Genomic DNA, 19448 nt, shown 5'->3' with positions numbered 1-19448 from the left:
CTGTTTGTGGTGCATCCAGGGGAGCAGAGCAGAGAAATAGAGGACTTAACGCTGAGGAAGGTAACAAGGGACTTTCGCTACTTGGGGATCCAGATAGCCAAGAATTGGGGTACATTGCATAGGTTAAACTTAACGAGGTTGGTGGAACAGATGGAGGAGGACTTCAAGAGATGGGACATGGTATCCCTGTCACTGGCAGGGAGGGTACAAGCGGTTAAAATGGTGGTCCTCCCGAGATTCCTCTTTGTGTTTCAGTGCCTCCCGGTGGTGATCACGAAGGCTTTTTTCAAAAGGATTGAGAAGAGTATCATGAGTTTTGTGTGGGCCGGGAAGACCCCGAGAGTGAGGAAGGGATTTTTGCAGCGTAGTAGGGATAAGGGGGGGGGGGGGGGGGGGGGGGCTGGCGGTACCAAGCCCGAGTGAGTACTACTGGGCCGCCAACATCTCAATGGTATGTAAGTGGATGGGAGAAGAGGAGGGAGCGGCGTGGAAGAGATTGGAGAAGGCGTCCTGTAGGGGGACTTGCCTACAAGCCATGGTGACGGCGCCGTTGCCGTTCTCACCGAAGAAATACACCACAAGCCCGGTGGTGGTGGCTACTCTGAAAATTTGGGGGCAATGGAGACGGCATAGGGGAAAGACGGGAGCCTCGGTGTGGTCCTCGATAAGAAATAATCATAGGTTTGCTCCGGGGAGAATGGATGGGGGATTTGGAACATGGCAAAGAGCAGGAGTAACACAATTGAGAGATCTGTTTGTAGATGGGACGTTTGCAAGTCTGGGAGCGCTGACCGAGAAATATGGGTTGCTCCAAGGGAATGCATTCCGGTATATGCAACTGAGGCCTTTTGCGAGGCAACAGGTGAGGGAATTCCCGCAGCTCCCGACGCAGGAGGTGCAGGACAGAGTGATCTCAAAGACATGGGTGGGGGACGGTAAGGTATCAGACATATATAGGGAAATGAGGGACGAGGGGGAGATTATGGTAGATGAGCTGAAAGGGAAATGGGAAGAGGAGCTGGGGGAGGAGATTGAGGAGGGGCTGTGGGCGGATGCCCTAAGTAGGGTAAACTCATCGTCCTCGTGTGCCAGGCTAAGCCTGATACAATTTAAGGTGTTACACAGGGCGCATATGACTGGAGCACGGCTCAGTAAATTTTTTGGAGTAGAGGATAGGTGTGCGAGATGCTCGAGAAGCCCAGCGAATCACACCCACATGTTCTGGTCATGTCCGGCACTACAGGGGTTTTGGGTGGGGGTGACAAAGGTGCTTTCGAAGGTGGTGGGGGTCCAGGTCAAACCAAGCTGGGGGTTGGCTATATTCGGGGTTGCAGAAGAGCCGGGAGTGCAGGAGGCGAAAGAGGCTGATGTTTTGGCCTTTGCATCCCTAGTAGCCCGGCGCAGGATACTGTTGATGTGGAAGGAAGCCAAGCCCCCGGGTGTGGAGACCTGGGGGGGGGGGGGGGGGGGGGGGGGGGAACCAGAGGGATTCTCAGGGATGTTAATATATAAGTATAATATGTATAGGTTGTTGTTATAGATAATTGTATATTGGACGGTTAAAATATATTTTTGGAGAATATTTATCTGGGACAAGGCAGTTGCCATTTAGTTTTGTTTTTGTTTATATATTATTTATTTCTTGTTTATAAAACTGGCGATTGTTACTTATATTGTGATATTACTGTGTAAAGGATACACAATGTACTGTGATGGTTGGCCAAAAATTTTCAATAAAATATATTTTTTTAAAAAGTAAGCTGCGCTTTACTCAAATACAAGGAATTTGAGATCTCAGCCGGCACAGTCCTTCACGGTCTCTAGATCTAGCCTGATTATACTGCAGCGGGTTTGTGTCATATACCAGCGACACATCTACATACAACATGGTATCTTTAATCTTTTGATAAATATACCCTTCACACAGGAGAACCCGAAAGGCTCTGGGAACATCAGGTGTTGAACACATACATGAAAATGTCAGCAATCAGCAGGCTGTACTGCAGCACATGGGTCTTCAATGCCTGTGTATAAAGTTAGGACTGGAGACTGAAAAAAAACTATTTAACCCTAATTCTCCTTTCCCAAACAACATATACAGAAATTAAAGACTAAGCTTAATACTATAGAAAGCCTGTGAGCATAGATGGTAAAGAGGGACGTAAAAATGGAAATTAGGAAAGCAAAGAGAGGATTCAAGAAAATACTCATACAGGTAACCCAAAGATGTTATACCAGTACATTAAGAGCAGGAAAATAACTGAGGAAAGAATAGGGCCCATTAGAGATGTACATGGTAACTTATGCGTTGATGCAGGTGTGGGCAGGGTTCTCATAGTACTTTGTGTCAGTCTTACCAAGGGATCATTCAAGTTAAAGAGGAGTGTGAAATATTAGATAGAATAAGCATAACTGAACTGGAGGCACTGACCACCCTGAAGGCAAATAATTCACCAGGGCCAGATGGATTGTAGCCCAAGCTGTTAAATGAAGCTAGGGCGAGAACTGCGGTTGCTCAGATGGTCAGTTTCCAATTCTCACCAGGTAGAAATGAGGGACTACAAACATGAAACCCTGCACCATTATTTAAAAATGGTGTGAGGGACAGGCCAGAAAATTATAGGCCAGTCAGTCTGACTTTGGTCGTAGGCAAGTTATTGGAACCAATTCGAAGACACAGGATAAATCGTCACTTGGAAAGTTGATCACGGATAGCCAAGATCGTATCTTACTTAGTTAAAATCAATTTGTTTGACGAAGTAGCAAGAAAGATTGATGAAGACGGTGAAGTGGATGTTCTCTACATGGATTTTGGGAAGGCATTTGACAAGGTTCTATACAGCGGACTAATCAGGAAAGTGAAATCCCATGGGACACAGGGGAAAGTGACAAGTTGGATCCGAAATAATCTCAGCAACAGGAAATAAAGAGTCGATGGATGTAAAAAAAAATAAAAAAATTTGTTGGTTTTTGCCTTGGATTGTGACAACATTGCAAAAAAAAAAAAAATCAAAAATGCATACAGGAAAATAAAATAACGAAAGGGAAAAACAAATTAATCTGGTACGAATACATAGTAAACATATATACACAGTTACGGGGCGGGCTCCCAGTAATCGGATCCTACAACCGTACTGTTTGACTATTTACATATAGCCCCATGGTATTAAAACATACCAGGGGTGTTTGCAGCCACCAAGGCGTACCCTGTTGTTGTTGTTGTGACCACACCGATGGGTTCTCTTTCATTCTGCGCTTTTTGGTTCCTCTGCCACCTTTTCCAATTTGAGGAATTCCGCTAAGTCGGCCTGCCAGTCTGCAGCCTTGGGTGGTGCTGATCTCCAGTTGAGCAGGAGTCTCCGGTGGGCAAAGGCGCCTGCCCCTGTCCCATAAAGAGCTCTGGCTGTTCCGACGCACCAAAGACCGTCACTCGTGGGCATGGCTCCACCCTCACCCCACAATCTTGGACATGGCCTTGAAAAAGCTGGTCCAGTACTCGACAAGTCTGGGACAGGACCAGAATGTGGGTGTCGTTGTCGGGGTCTCCTTGGCACCGTTCACATTTGTCGTCCACCTCAAAGAACCCGTTTGTGCGCCCTATGCACGACCTACAACTGCATTAGGCTCATCCCTGAGCACGAGGTGGAGTTCGCCCGAAACAGTGCTTCGATCCAGAGTCCTCCCCTACCTCCATGCTTAGTTCTTCCTCACACTTTTCCCAAGTCTCATCCAGCGCGGCCCTTATCTCCTCTAGCAGTCGTCTGTACTGGTCAGCGCAGCTACCATCCCCTAGTTTGTCCAATGTTAAAAGTCTGTCCAGTCGGATGTGTACAAGTCCCTGGGGGAATGTTGCAGTCTCATTGCAGAGGAAGTTCCTTAGTTGCCTGTACCAGAGCTTGTTCCCTTTCGGGAGCTGGAGCTCGCCAGCTAGTTCCCCCAGAGTTGCTTCTCTATGTATAGGTTCCCTAACGTCAGTACCCCATCATCTTGCCTCCATCTTTTAAAGGAAGCGTCTATTGTTGAAGGGTGAATTTTGTTTTTTTACAAATGGGGGCCATAGTAGATATTGCACCCAGATAGAAATGTGCCGGTGTTGATTCCCCATCCTCAAGAGTGGCCAACACCACCGGGCACCTTGGACCTCTGTGCAGCCGGAGATATTCAGAGCTGATGGCTTTTGTCCGGACGCTCACCGAGTACAGTACAGTTGATTCACCCATGAAGTGAACCCTGGTTCAAACCCAAACCGTTCTGGTACCTCCATTCGACTTTGTCAAAGGCCTTCTCTGCAATCAGGCAGATGAACACTTCTGGTGTCATCATGTTCAGCAAGTACCTGCAGTTCGCCATTAGCTGCCTGCCCTCAACAAAGCCTGTCTGATCCTCCACGACTACCTCTGGCACGCAATTCTCCATTTGCCTTGCCAGGAGCTTCGCCAGGACTATAGCGTTAGATGGGCCTAGATTACTCGAACTCAGTCGGGTCTTTGTCCTTTTCTAGGGATCAGTGATCTTAAGGCCTGCGCCAATGTGGGCAGCAGAGTGCAGCTCGACAGTGAGTCATTGAACATCTCCCACAAATGCGGGGTCAGTGCTGCCTCGAATTCTTTACAGAAATCCACCAGAAATGCATATGGACCCAGTCAGTGCCTTCCCCAACTACATGGATTAGATGCTCTCCTATGACTTCCCCTAGTTCCAGTGGTGTTTCCAGTTCTGTCTCTTTTCCTCCTCCACAGCTGGTCTGTCCAGCCCATTGAGAAAGCGCTTCATCTTCCAAGTTCCCCTCCGGGGGCTCAGAGGTATTAAGTCGCTACGGCCTCATGGATTCTGCCTGCTGCCGTGACTAACTTGCTGTTCCTGTGTTATCTCCTTCAAAGCTGCCTGCTTTCTCAGCTGGTGGGCTTGTCTCCATGTTCATAGACGTCAGTCTCCATGTCCATAGAGGATCCCTGTGTCTGGCGGAGTTGGTTCACTGCTTTCCAGGTGGAGAGCAGGTCAAATTCCATTTGGAGTTGTTCGCTGCAGATTCTCTTCTGTAGTTCCACGGTCAGGGCGGTGGAGTATCGTCGATCCACATCCAATATGGAGTCAATCAGCCGTTGCCTAGCCGTCCTCTCCTTCCTGTCCCTAAGTGCCCTGAATGCAACTATTTCACCCTTATCACCGCCTTCAGTGCCTTCCAGAAGATGGAGAGCGACACCTTCCTATTTCGGTTGCAGGTTATATACCCATCAATGGCTTATGATATTCTTTTGCAGAACACCTCGTCGCTGAGGAGGCTGTGTCCAGCCTCCATGGGGGGCGCTGGGCTCAGCCCATCTCGAACCTCACATCCATGTAGTGTGGTGCATGGTCCGAGATTACGATTGCGGAATATTCTGCCCCCACTACCCCTGGAAGCAACAATTTACCAACTGCAAAGAAGTCAATACGGGAATATACTTTGTGGGCTTGGGAGAAGGAGAACTCCTTCCCCCTCGATGATTGAGCCTCCACAGGTTTACCCTCCCATCTGCTCCACAAAGGTGTTCAGTTCCTCAGCCATTGCCGATTGTTTCCCTGATTTGGGGCTGGATTTATCAGTCCTTGGGTCTTGCATATAGATATAGATATAGAATTTACAGTGCAGAAGGAGGCCATTCGGCCAATCGAGTCCGCACCGGCTCTTGGAAAGAGCACCCTACCCAAGGTCAACACCGCCACCCTATCCCCATAACCCAGTAACCCCACCCAACACTAAGGGCAATTTTGGACACTAAGGGCAATTTAGCATGGCCAATCCACCTAACCTGCACATCTTTGGACTGTGGGAGGAAACCGGAGCACCCAGAGGAAACCCACGCACACACGGGGAGGATGTGCAGACTCCGCACAGACAGTGACCCAAGCCGGAATCGAACCTGGGACCCTGGAGCTGTGAAGCAATTGTGCTATCCACAAGGCTACCATGCTGCCCCCTCTCAGTCATGGTTGTTCTTATGAAGCCGGCGTCATCCCAGTTAGGAGTGATTCGGTTTACAAATCACTGTCCCTTCCAGGACACCGCTAACCATTACATACCATACCCCGGGTTCATCCCTGTTTCCCAATGTAAAGGTCGTCCTTTGCCAACAGTATGGACATCCCCATTGCCCTCGTACCATAGCACGCTTGATACATCTGTCCTATCCAGCTCTGCGTTACCCTCAAGTCGGTCCTTCTCCAACACGCGTGTCTCGTAGGAAAAATATATCGCCCTTCAGACTTTTATGATGGGCGAAGATTGGCCATGCTAAATTGTCCCTTAGTGTCCAAAAAGGTTAGGTGGGGTTACTTGGTCCACGGGGATAGGGTGGAGGCGTGGGCTTAAGTAGGGTGCTCTTTCCAAGGGTCGGTGCAGACTCAATGGTCTAAATGGCCCCCTTCTGCAGTGTAAAATCTATGACTCTGGATCTTTTAACCAGGCCATCGAGGCCCCTGGCGTTCCAGGTGACTATTCTTTTTTGGGGGGAATTAGGCAAAGTGCCTCAACGACTACCATCCAGTGGCCTTGACATTCATCATAAAGTGCTTCGAGAGATTGGTCATGAGGCACAGTCGCTCCATACTCCCAGTATGCCTCGATCCACTGCAATTCACATGTCACCACAACCGGTTCACAACAGACGTCATCTCCCTGGCCCTACACTCATCCCTGGAGCAACAAGGACTCCTACATCACTCCTATTTATTGACTACAGCTCTGCCTTCAACACCATAATCCCAGCCAAGCTCATATCAAAGCTCCAAAACCTAGGACTTGGCTCCTCACTCTGCAACTGGATCCTCGACTTTCTGACCTATTGACCACAATCAGTAAGGATAAACAACACCTCCTCCACACAATAGTTGAACAACGATGAGTCAGAATACAGGAGGGAGATAAAGAACCTAGTGGAGTGGTATAACGACACCAATCTCTCCATCAATGCCAGCAGAACTAAAGTGCTGGCCATTGACTTCAGGAAACAAAGTATCGTACATACTCCTGTCTGCATCAACAGGGTCGAGGTGGAGATGGTTGACAGCTTCAAATTCCTAGGTGTGCACATCAACAAAACTCTGCCCTGGTCCACCCACGTTGACGCTACGACCAAGACGGCACAAGAGCGCCTGTACTTTCTCAGGCAACTAAGGAAATTCGGCATGCCCACACTGACTTTTGCCAACTTTCACAGATGCACCATAGAAAGCATCCTATCTGGCAGCGTCACAGCCTTGTATGGCAACTGCTCGGCCCAAGACCGAAGAAACTACAGAGAGACCTGAACACCGCCCAGTCCATCACACGAACCTGCCTCCCATCCAGACTCTTTCTACATCTCCAGCTGGCAGCATAATCAAAGAACCCTCCCACCCATCTTATTCACTCTTCCAACTTCATCCATCAGGCAGGAGATACAAAAGTCTGAAAACACGCTCTTACATGTTCAAAAACAGCTTCTTCCCGCTGTCTGCAGATTCATAAACGACCTTCTTATGGACTGATCTGATCTCTTCTCACATCTTCTCTACCGAATAGTGCTACACTCCAGTAAATTTGCCCGACAGAAGCCTTCAATTTTATTTCCGACAGCTTAATCTGGAGCATACACCATTCCCAACACATCTTCCTCTTCAAGCAGCAGTGCTAGTTTACACATTTCAATTTTTTTTTTTGGCCATATCTTTTTATTAAAACAGTGAACAATATATACAAGGCCAAAGAGTACAAACGCTAATTTTGTGTTGGAGAAACTGGGTATCTTCCCCTCAGTACCAATGTACAGGGAGGGGGGTGGATACTCTGATTATTTAAACATTTCACAACACATTTCTACAAAAATCAAATGGTACAAGCACTAAACTTTGTGCTGGAGAGACCAGATACCCTCGCCTCTGTACCGACAGAAGGGAAAGGCAAGTCAAGGCCAAATCTAATGATGAAAGGGGTCTGTCGCTCCAATTAATTTTGCATTTCTTTAGGTAGTAGTCTTTTGTCTTGTAAACTGTTGAGATATTTCTAGGGAAGGTGATGCAATTTAGAACTTAATGTTTCCTTACTAATAACACCAAATGATTCAACTGGTCATTGAAGGGCCACTAAACAAGTAGTAACTAATTAGGCCTTAAATTGCACAATAACTGTACAGTTAAATGTAGGGAGTACAAATGAGCAGTGAATAGAGGTCATTAGCCCAGATTGTGCCATTAGCAACAAATCAAATGTATTCACCGCTGACCCAAGAAAGCTGTTCACAAAGACACAGCAATCTTTATGGCATCATTTTATGCTCGAGGCGGCATTTTAAATTTGGCACCAAATCAAGGGGATATCTTGACATGCAACAGCAGTGAGATCAGCAAACGCATCAGGAAGCATGTGCACACAATAAATTAGGAACTTCAAACCATTTATTATCATTTTACTGTAGTGTATTTATAAACAATTATGAAGTTAGAACACCATTTAAAAAAATCAGTTACACCTTATTCAACCAGATGCAAACTTTTCAATGATTTTTACAGAGAGACGAATAGCACAGCACAGAAGTGGAAGTTCTCATCAAATCATGATTGCAAAGGAACCTCTACATGCAGTCTATGCAGGAAGAGTGTAGTCTCGCTGACAGAAACACCTGGATTGCTACATTATTTCCACCCCATAATTAGGAGAGGTGAAGTTGACAGGCTCTCCACCCTGAGCCTTCTCATCCCTGGGGAGAGCATCAAATTCTGCAACCTAGAGTCTATATAATAAAAACAAAACCTGACTAGGTCACAATAAAAACAAGTGCCACTAGTTTGCTTGACAGACAGCACAGTTAAATCTCCAACCCACTACTGAAGTGAAAATAACAGGGACAAAAGCAAAACGAATATACTAACATCTACTCTACTCCTTGATCACAAGATGGATTTTCAGAAAGGAATTTAATGAAAGTGAAAAAAGGAAAACAAAGGGAAAAAATGGACCATTTGTTCTTTGGTGCTGTTTTGAGCTCCAAAGGCATTAAACGGTAATGCTGTTATACTGAGCTTGCCTTTCGTAGGCTACAAATTAAACCCTGGACCATAACTGCACAGATCGCGATCTAGGCAATAAGAAGTAGAAATACACTATGATGGAATTACATGGTGTACAAATTCCCAATCAATGTTTATTGCACCTGAAATGTACATGCCACTTGTTCTTACCTGGGATAGGTCCACAAAATGATTAGCTTCAGCAACCACCTTCACACGAAAATTAGTGCCATCATCGGAACTCAATGCATAGCAAAAAACCTGCCAGACAATAGGTGAAACACAATAATTTGATATACACCGAATAAAATGCTACATTAAGTTGCTGGCATAAATGTCATGTTTAGTTTCAATTTCACATGAGCAAGGTTGTCAATCTAACTTTAAACGCTGGACCCGACCAGAAACCCTGAAACTTGGTACAGGCCACATTAACTATTGGGACACATTAGACTAAATATTGGTCTGCTTCCAATTTTCAGCTGAAGCTGGCACAATATATATCAATGTGGAGGCTGAAGAAATCATAGGGAAAGTTTAAAAATTGTTTCTGTAGAGCCAGTGGGAGCAATGGTGCTCCTTCCAGCTCTGTATCACTGAGGGCTAATTCCAGCCAGCACTCTACTCTCCTTCATTTTCTTCCACACTATTAACGGATTTACTGGAAATATACAATGCCTACATTTAATCCCACAAGTCACACAGGCTGCCCTGCTGCTGACCATTATTCATAAAAGTAGTTTGAATTAACAGAGGCCCCGGCACACCTATGGCTTTCAACCACCACTATTTTTGAAGGTTTCACAATGAGTTCAAACCCTCAGAAAATGATTCTGATGATGCAGCTATTGCATAGGCAATCACAAAGAACATCTTCACAGAAGCAATTATAGGGCAAGAATGAACAAACGTAGCTGCCATAAAACATCAGTACCGATTTAAACGATTTAACTTTACATAACAATGTATTTATCACTCTTGTTAGCTTTACATTGTCTTCACCTAGCTGCTTATTATTTCCAAATTAAGCAGATAGGCTTTTCATTCATCACCATAGAGAAATGCAAAATGAAGCTCAATTTATACGAATCCTGTGGTAATTTATCTCGAACTACAGTTCCAGTGAAGACTATTATAAAAGCCATAAAATAATTTTTATTCTTAAAAAAGCTAGATCTTAGCTTATGATAAAAGCAGTCAAACTAGTCAATATTAATTTGGGGATATTGGCCTCACTGGCAAGGCCAACATTTATTGTCCACCCATAATTGCCCTGGAGAAGGTGGTGATGAGCAGTCTCCTTGAATAGCTGTAGTCCATGTGGTGTAGGTACATCCACAGTGCTGTTAGGAAGAGATTTCCAAGATTTCGACCCCTTGAAGGAATGATGACATAGCTCAAAGTCAGGTTGATGTAGGGCTTAGAAGGGAACTTGAGGGTTGTGGTTTCCTGTGAACCTGCTGCCCTTGTCCTTCTAGGTGATAAAGGTCATGGGTGTGGAAGATGCTATCGAAGGAGCTTAGAAAGTAGCTGCAGTGCACCTTATAGACTGAACAGTGTGTATAGTGCTGGTGGAGGGAATGAATGTTGAAGGTGAATGGGATACCAATCAAGCGGGATGCTGTGCCCTGGATGATGTCAACACTTCTTGAATATTGGTGCTGCATCTATCCAGGCAAGTAGAAAATATTCCATCCTGACTGCTTTGCAGATGGTAGAGATGGCTTTGGGAAGTCAGGAGGAGATTTACTCCCTCCAGAATTCCCAATCTCTTTGCTCTTATAGCCACAGTATTTATATGGTCAGCCAATTCAGTTTCGGGTCAATGGTTAACCCCCCCACCCACCCACCATCCAGGAAGTTGATAGTGGGAGATTCAGCGATGTTAATGCCATTGAATATCAGACAGGAGATGGTTAGATTCGCTCTTGTTAGAGATGGTCATTGTCTGGTGCTTGCGTGGTGCAATAGTTACTTGCCACTTGTCAGTCCAAGCCGATATTGTCCAGGTATTGCCGCACTTCAACATGGACTGCTTCAGTACCTGTGGAATCGCAAATGGTACTGAGCATTGTGTATCATCAGTGAATATCCCCACTTCTGATCATATGTTGGAGGAATGGTCATTGATGAAGTAGCTGAAAATTATTGGGCGGAAGATATGAGCAATTGTTCTCAAGTGAATTGGTCGTATGGATCCAACCGAGGTCAAATAATGACTTTAAATTAAAACAATAATTTGTTACATTTTATCATTACCATTAATGGGAGAAAAAATTACGGAAATAAAGATTTAGGTTTAAAATAAATTGATTTAGGTACAGGCTTATCCACCTCTCCAAGATTCATGCCATTAAAATTCAAACCACCATGATAGCCTTCCATTCCAGCCCTATTTTTCAGCTGTTCCCTTTGCCAGTCCCCAAAATCAAACTTCACGACTGTCATTAAGTCATAAAGATATTCATGAAAGGTGAAGCTTGAACCCCCGTAGTGATCCAGGGGAAAGGAACTCAAGGAGAAACTGAAATGCTGAAGGTGGATTCTTGAAAGCTTTTGAGTGAAAGCGGCATTATAATTTTTTGTTTAATAAACATTTAATTCCTTAGTTAAAAGTTAATCAGCAAAGTCCTGTGAATCTACTCAAGAACTACCATCCATCACTTCTAAAAAAAAAAAAAAAATGCAGTTAGGATCCATCAAACCAGGTTTTCCTCTGGGACCTAACTAGTCCAGCAGTAACATCAACGGGGATTGTAACAGGGTGGCATATGAAAGGACTAGATACCCTGAAACCATAAAAGATAATGAAGTAGATAAAACTTCCCTTTTTTGGACAAGCATTTAAACTTCCTCTTGATCATTAGGCATATTGCCAATTAACCATATTTCTGGAAGACTAAACAAGTCTTAAAATGAAGCTTCATCTATGAAGACACATTTGCTTCTCTGGTTGGAGGTTTAATTAAATCATAATCTCACACATGGCTGTTGCACTTGAAATTCAATTCCATATCGTTCAACCTGTGGAAGGGTACAAAAGAGTTCCACAATCCAGACGACAAAAAAAAAGTCACAGGCCACACGACCAGCACTTATCTAAAAAGCTTTTAATTCTAGAATTTAACCAAAAGAAATATGAATTACTTCTAGTTACCTCAAATGTTTCAGAATTGTGCATCCCAGGAATCGACTGCATCAGATGAGAGGTGGGGTGGTTCCCAAAATCTGAACTCACAAAACCAATTTTCAGACGTCCATTACTAGCTTTCAAGTCTTTTGGATGTTCATACGGTGGCTTGTGAAGCACATTAATCTGCAGAGAAAAAACGTAAACATTACCAGTGTCTGTGCGCGCACGTGTCGGCTTGGGGTGGGGGCGATTCGGGAAGGTCGGGACAAATGTTAATCAGCTCCTCACAACATTACTCCAGGTCTAAGTTTAAATGCACCCCCTTGGAAGACCTGTTTATGACCTCCAGTAGGCAGCTTTTCATTCCAACATCTAACCAATAAAACTCACCAAGGACTCCTACATCAGACTTCTATTTATTGACTACAGCTCTGCCTTCAACACCATAATCCCAGCCAAGCTCATATCAAAGCTCCAAAACCTAAGACTTGGCTCCTCACTCTGCAACTGGATCCTCGACTTTCTGACCCACAGACCACAAATCAGTAAGGATAAACAACACCTCCTACATGATAATCTTAAATACCGAGGCCCTGCAAGGCTGCGTACTTAGCCCGCTAGTATACTCCCTGTACACACACGACTGTGGGGCAAAATTTAGCTCCAACTCCATCTACAAGTTTGCTGATGACACGACCGTAGTCGGTCGGATCTCAAACAGCGATGAGTCAGAATACAGGAGAGAAATAGTGAACCTAGAGGAGTTGTGCACCGACAACAATCTCTTCCACAACGTCAGCAAAGCTAAAGAGCTGGACATTGACTTCAGGAAGCACCCTTGTCTGCATCAAGGTGGAGATGGTGACAGCTTTAAATTCCTAGGTGTGCACATCACCAACGGTCCTGGTCTACCCATGTCGATGCTACGACCAAGAAAGCGCCTATACTTCCTCAGGAAACTATGGAAATTTGGCATGTCCACAGTAACTCTTACCAACTTCTCCAGATGCACGATAGAAAGCATCATATGTGGATGCGTCACAGCCTGGTATGGCTACTGCTCGGCCCAAGACCGAAAGAAACTAGAAAGTCATGAACACCGCCCAGTCTATCATACGAACCCGCCTCCCATCCTCGACTCGGTCTACACCCCCCCCCTCGGCTTGGGAAAGCAGGCAGCATAATCAAAGATCCCTCCCACCCAGCTTACTCATTCGTCCAACTTCTTCCATCAGGCAGGAGATACAAAAGTCTGAGAACACGCACCAATAGATTAAAAAACAGCTTCTTCTCCGCTATTTCCAGACTCCTAAACAATCCTCTTATGGACTGATCTGATATCTTCACACATCTTCTCTACCAAGTAATACTACACCCAATGCCTGTGTCTATGTATTTACATTGTGTATTTTATGTTTGCCCTATTATGTATTTTCTTTTCATGTACGGAATGATCTGTCTGAGCTGCACGCAGAACAATACTTTTCACTTTATCTGGGTACATGTGACAATAAACAAATCCAATCCAAACAAAGCCTAATCATGTGAATAATTAATTAGTGTGGATATACCATTGCAGCTATTAATCAAGAAATAGCTTGTAATAAATGAAATGGAATAATCAAAGATAACTTTAATCTTCATATAGACTGGACAAATCAAATTGGAAAATATAGCTTGGAGGACAAGTTAATGGAATGCATTTGTGATCAACCATGGAAGAAGCTACTTCAGATTATTTTTTGTGTCGGATGACAGGGTTAACTAGGAATCGCATCGCAAGGAATACTATGGCAAAGAGTGATCAGAATATGAAAAATTCGGACAGTGATGTACACATGTCCAAAACTAAAGTTCTGAATTAAATAGAGCCAATTACTGAAGTATAAGATAGATTGGGAAATTAGATTCAAAGTTATGATAGCAGATAGCACCCTTTTTTTTTTTATAAAAAGGGTGATCATTTGAAGAAATAGATTTGCAATTATAAATATATCTACATTCCATTGAGACACAAAATCACCATAAGAAAAAAGACAAACTTGCTGACTGAAGTGAAGGATGGTATTATATTAGGAGGTTCAAAATAGTGTCAAGGAGAAATATGTCCACAGATTGGGGAAGTTATAAGTACTGGATGATCAAAATAATTAATGGATGAAAATTAAAATGTATGAACAGAAACTAGCCAGAAATACCAGAACAGATTGTCAGAGCTTATACAAGGTGTAAAAGGGAAGCGTGTAAATAAAAGATGCCTTGAGGCAAAGATTGGAGAAATTATAATGCAGGAAAAAGGAAGTAGCAGAATCATTAAACAAATACTGTCCGCCGTCATAGTAGAAATAGCAGGGAACCAAGGGTCTAAAAAGTGTATGAAACTTAAAAACATAAAGCAGTAGAGAACTTTTTTTTGGAAATATGTTTTTATTAGTTTTTGCATTTAACTTGAAACAACTTTGCTGAATAAAAAATTAAATAATAAACAAAAGAGAGCAAAAGATTCACAGTACACGACAAAACAAAAACGAGAACAGGGAAACAAACTGATCCAATATTAACACGCAGGTAACATACATGCAGATTTGAGGCCTGTTAGCATTAGGCCGTCAGTAATCGATGGTCCCAGGGTATTAAAACATACCACGGGCTTGTTTAAGGTCACCCAGGCGCACCCTCTTGCTGTTGTTGCCATCCTGGGTTCTCCCCCCTTGGGTGCCCTTTGGTCGCTCTGCCCTGTCCCCTGTACTCTGGCTGGCATCTCCCCCCCCCCCCCTCTCTCTCTCTCCCCCTCCATCTTTCATCAGCTTCAGTCCCCTGCTTTATAATAATCTTTATTAGTCACTTGTAGACTCACATGAACACTGCAATTAAATTATTGTGAACATCCTCTAGTCGTCACACTACGGCACCTGTTCGGGTACACAATGGGAATTCAGAATATCCAAATCACCCAACAAGCACGTCTTTCGGGACTTTGTGGGAGGAAACCTCGTTCTCTTTTGGGAGCTGTAGTATGTCCGTCAGTTCATCCGGATTCGCTATCCTGCCGTCTATGTATAGGTCTCCTACAGTCAGTGTTGCCTCATCTGGTCTTCACCTTTTAAAGGAGACATCCAATGTCACCTGGTGAATTTATGATTCTTGCAGGTAGGGGCCATTGAGGACATTGTTTTTATTCTTAAAATTAGTTATTATTCAAAATTTTTACAAACCACTACAAAAACAAAACAACAAAAAGCATAGTAATAATTAAGATAACTTAACAAAACAAAGTGAGGTAACTGCCCTTGACAAATAATATCTATCCACCACCCACCACTCCCCCCACCCGTTTGCTGCTGACCTCCACTTAACGTTCCGCGAGAAAGTCAACGAACGGTTGCCACCGCCTGGAGAACCCCTGAAAGGAGCCTCGCAAGGCAAACATTATCCTCTCCAACCTGAGAAATCCAGCCATGTCACTGACCCAAGCCTCTACACTTGGGGGTTTCGCATCCCTCCGCATTAACAAGAGCCGCCTCTGGGCTACCAAGAGGCAAAGGCCAGAACTCCGGCCTCTTTCGACTCCTGCACTCCCGGATCGTCTGACACTCCAAATATCGCTATCCCCCAGCTCGGTTTTACCCGAATGTCCAAGACCTTGGACATAGCCTTTCCAAAATTCTGTAAGTGCTGGACATGCCCAAAACATATGGACATGGTTTGCTGGGCCCCCTGAACACCTCACACACCTGTCCTCCACCCCAAAGAACGTACTCATTCTCGCCACTGTCATGTGCGCCCGGTGCACCACCTTAAACTGAATCAGGCTAAGCCTGGCGCAAGATGAGAAGGAATTGACCCTGCCCAGGGCGTCAGCCCACAGGCCCTCACCCAGCTCCTCCTCCCACTTGCCCTTCAGCTCTTCCACCAAGGCCTCCTCCGCCTCCTGCAGCTCCTGGTATATGTCCGATACCTTGCCAACCCCAAACCACACGCCCAAGACCACCCTGTCCTGTATCCTCCGGGCAAATAACAATGGAAATTCCCCCATCTGCTTTTTCACGAACGCCCGAACCTGCATGTACCTAAAGGTATTCCCTGGGGGCAACTCAAATTTCTCCTCCAGCGCCCTCAGACGAGCAAACGTCCCATCAATAAACAAGTCCCCCATGCTTTTGATACCCATTCTGTGCCAGCTTAGGAACCCACCATCTATTCTACCTGGAACGAACCTGTGATTGTTCCGTATCGGGGTCCAGACTGAAGCCCTTGCCTCCCCCCTGTGCCGTCACCACTGACCCCAGATTCTCAATGTCGCCGCCACCACCGGGCACGCGGTGTACTGTATCGGCGGGAGCGGCAGCGGAGCAGTTATCAATGCCCCCAGGCTACTATCCCTGCAAGACGCTACCTCCAACCGCTTCCAAGCCGCCCCCCTTCCTCTACTACCCACTTCCGAATCATGGCTGCCCAATAATAGCTGCAAAGGTTCGGCAGCGCCAGCCCACCCCCACCCCGACTGCGCTCTATGAACACAGTCTCTTAACACGCGGGGTCTTGTTTGCCCACAGAAATCCCGTAATAATCCTGTTTACCCGCTTGAAAAAGGACTTGGGGATGAGGATGGGAAGGCACTGGAAGACGAAGAAGAACCTGGGGAGGTCTGTCATCTTCACGGACTGCACCCTGCCCGCCAGGGAAAGCGGCAGCATGTCCCACCTCTTAAAGTCCTCCTCCATCTGATCCACCAGCCGCGCAAAATTGAGCTTGTGCAGGGCATTCCAATTCTTAGCCACCTGAATGCCCAAGTAGCGAAAGCTCCTCTCCACCATCTTAAGCGGTAGCTCTCCCAGTCTCTTTTCCTGACCCCTCGCATGTATCACAAACAGCTCGCTTTCCCCAACATTCAGCTTATACCCCGAAAAGTCCCGGAAATCTCTAAGGATCTGCATGACCCCCCCATCCCCTCCACCGGATCCGCAATGTACAGGAGCAGGTCATCCGCATACAGCAACTCGACTGCCAGGGCAAACAGCCGGGGGGACAAGGGGCACCCGTGCCTCGTTCCTCGATGTAACCTAAAGTACTCCGACCGCAGCCGGTTCATCAACACACTCACTACCGGGGCCTGATACAACAATTTAACCCACCCTATAAATTCCTCTCCAAACCCAAATCTGCCTAACACCTCCCACAGGTACTCCCACTCCACCCGATCGAAGGCTTTCTCCGCGTCCATTGCCACCACCACTTCTACATCCCCCCCCCTCCGAGGGCATCATGATCACATTCAGGAGCCTCCGCACATTCGTGTTCAACTGCCTGCCCTTCACAAACCCCGTCTGATCCTCATTGATCACTCCTGGGATACAGTCCTCAATCCTAATGGCCAAGATCTTGGCCAACAGTTTGGCATCTACATTAAGCAGCAAAATCGGCCTATAGGAGCCACATTGCAACAGGTCCTTATCTCGCTTAAGGATAAGCGAGATCAGAGCCTGTAACATCGTCGGGGGAAGGGTTCCCTTTTCCTTAGCCTCGTTAAAAGTTCTCAACAATAGCGGACCCAATAGCTCGGAGAATTTCCTGTAACATTCTACGGGATACCCATCTGGTCTTTGCCCGACTGCATATCCTCCAACCCCTTAACTAATTCCTCCATCTCAATCGGGGCCCCCAGTCCCTCTACCCGCCCCTCCTCCACCTTAGGGAACCTCAGTTGGTCCAGGAATTGCTTCAAGCCCTCTCTTTCTCTCCCTCTCTCCCCCCCCCCCCCCCCACCCCCCTCCGGGGGTTCTGACTCATACCATTTGCCATAGAAGTCCTTGAAGACCTCGTTGATCCTTGCCGAGCTTAGCACCATGTTACCCCCCTATCCCTAATTCCCCAATCTCTCTGGCCGCATCTCTCTTCTGTAGTTGATGCGCCAGCATCCTGCTTGCCTTCTCCCCATACTCATACACCGCTCCTTGTACCTTCCTCAACTGAGCCTCCCTCTGCTTTCCCCGTGGTAAGCAGATCAAACTCCGCCTGCAGACTCCGGCGCTCCTTTAACAACCCCTCCTCGGGGGATTCCGCGTACCTCCTGTCCACCCTAAGTATCTCCCCCACCAACCTCTCCCTCTCAATCCTGTCCCTCTTCTCCCTGTGGGCCGACTGAAATTAGCTCCCCCGACAACTGCCTTCAGCGCCTCCCAGACCACACTCACCAAAACCTCCCCAGTATCATTGGTCTCCACATAGCTTTGGATACACCGCCGAATCTGCCCACAGACCTCCTCATCCACCAATAGTCCAACGCCCAGTCTCCACATAGGGCGTTGGCCTCTCTCCTCCCCGAGCCCCAACTCCACCCAGTGCGGGGCATGGTTCGAGATCGCAATAGCCGAATACTCCACCCCCTCCATTCTCGGGAATAGCGCCCTACTTACCACGAAAAAAATCAATCCACAAGTACACCTTGTGCACATGAGAGAAGAAAGAAAACTCCTTTGCCGTTGGCCTGGTAAATCTCCACGGGTCCACACCCCCATCTGGTCCACGAACCCACTCAGGACCTTGGCCGCTGCCGGTCTCTTACCCGATCTCGACCTAGACAGGTCCAGTGCCGGGTCCAGGGCCGTATTGAAGTCCCCCCCGCCACATTACCAAACTGCTTGACTCCAAATCCAGAATCCTACTCAACATCCGCTTCATGAACCCTGCATCATCCCAGTTCGGAGCATACACATTCACAAGCACCACCCAGGCCCCCTGCAACTTGCCACTCACCCTAATATATCTACCCTCTTTATCCGCCACAAAACCCGCCGCCTCAAATGCCTCCCGCTTGCTCACCAGAATTGCGACCCCCCTGGTCTTCGCATCCAGCCCAGAGTGGAAAACCTGCCCCACCCATCCCTTCCTCAGCCTGGTTTGTTCCGCCCGGAGTGGAAAACCAGCCCCACCCATCCCTTCCTCAGCCTGGTTTGATTCGATCTTCAGGTGCGTTTCTTGTAGCATGGCTACGTCTGCCTTTATCCCCCTTAAGTGCAAAAACACATGGGCCCTCTTGACATCTCACGCCCCCCCCCCCCCCCTCCCCCCTCCCCCCCCCCCACCAACTAGCCATCTCCTTTTTTAGGCCAGCCACGTGCCCGCGCCTCCCGCACACTGCAGCACCCCAGCCGGAGGCTCCCCGTCCCGACTCTCCCCTTTAAAATAGATTCTCCTTCAGTCAGCAAAGCAGCATCCCAGACCCTCAACTCCACCCCCCACCACCACCCCAGTCAAGCATCCGCTTAACCCCCCCTACCCCCATTGC

General features: G+C 46.6%; 1 protein-coding gene across 7 annotated transcripts in view; it reads right to left on the bottom strand.

Moving 5' to 3' along the window:
• The window catches only part of LOC140421098 (UDP-N-acetylglucosamine--peptide N-acetylglucosaminyltransferase 110 kDa subunit), a 163640-nt gene that overhangs the window by 59818 nt on the left and 84374 nt on the right, over positions 1 to 19448 (bottom strand). For all 7 annotated transcript variants that reach the window (XR_011946669.1, XR_011946670.1, XM_072505472.1 and 4 more), the window contains 2 exons: positions 12185 to 12343; positions 9199 to 9288 (listed from right to left, as the gene is read on the bottom strand). Coding sequence is in view for 5 of the 7 variants with exons in the window: in XM_072505472.1 (XP_072361573.1) it covers positions 9199 to 9288; positions 12185 to 12343 (249 nt within the window). In the remaining 2 variants the exon portion in view is untranslated. The remainder of the gene's footprint in view (positions 1 to 9198; positions 9289 to 12184; positions 12344 to 19448) is intronic.

This window comes from Scyliorhinus torazame, chromosome 5 (genome assembly GCF_047496885.1).
Source record: "Scyliorhinus torazame isolate Kashiwa2021f chromosome 5, sScyTor2.1, whole genome shotgun sequence".
NCBI classification, from domain to species: Eukaryota; Metazoa; Chordata; class Chondrichthyes; order Carcharhiniformes; family Scyliorhinidae; genus Scyliorhinus; species Scyliorhinus torazame.
Note: the sequence above shows the minus strand (reverse complement) of the source record. Positions and strands in the feature narration are given on the sequence as shown.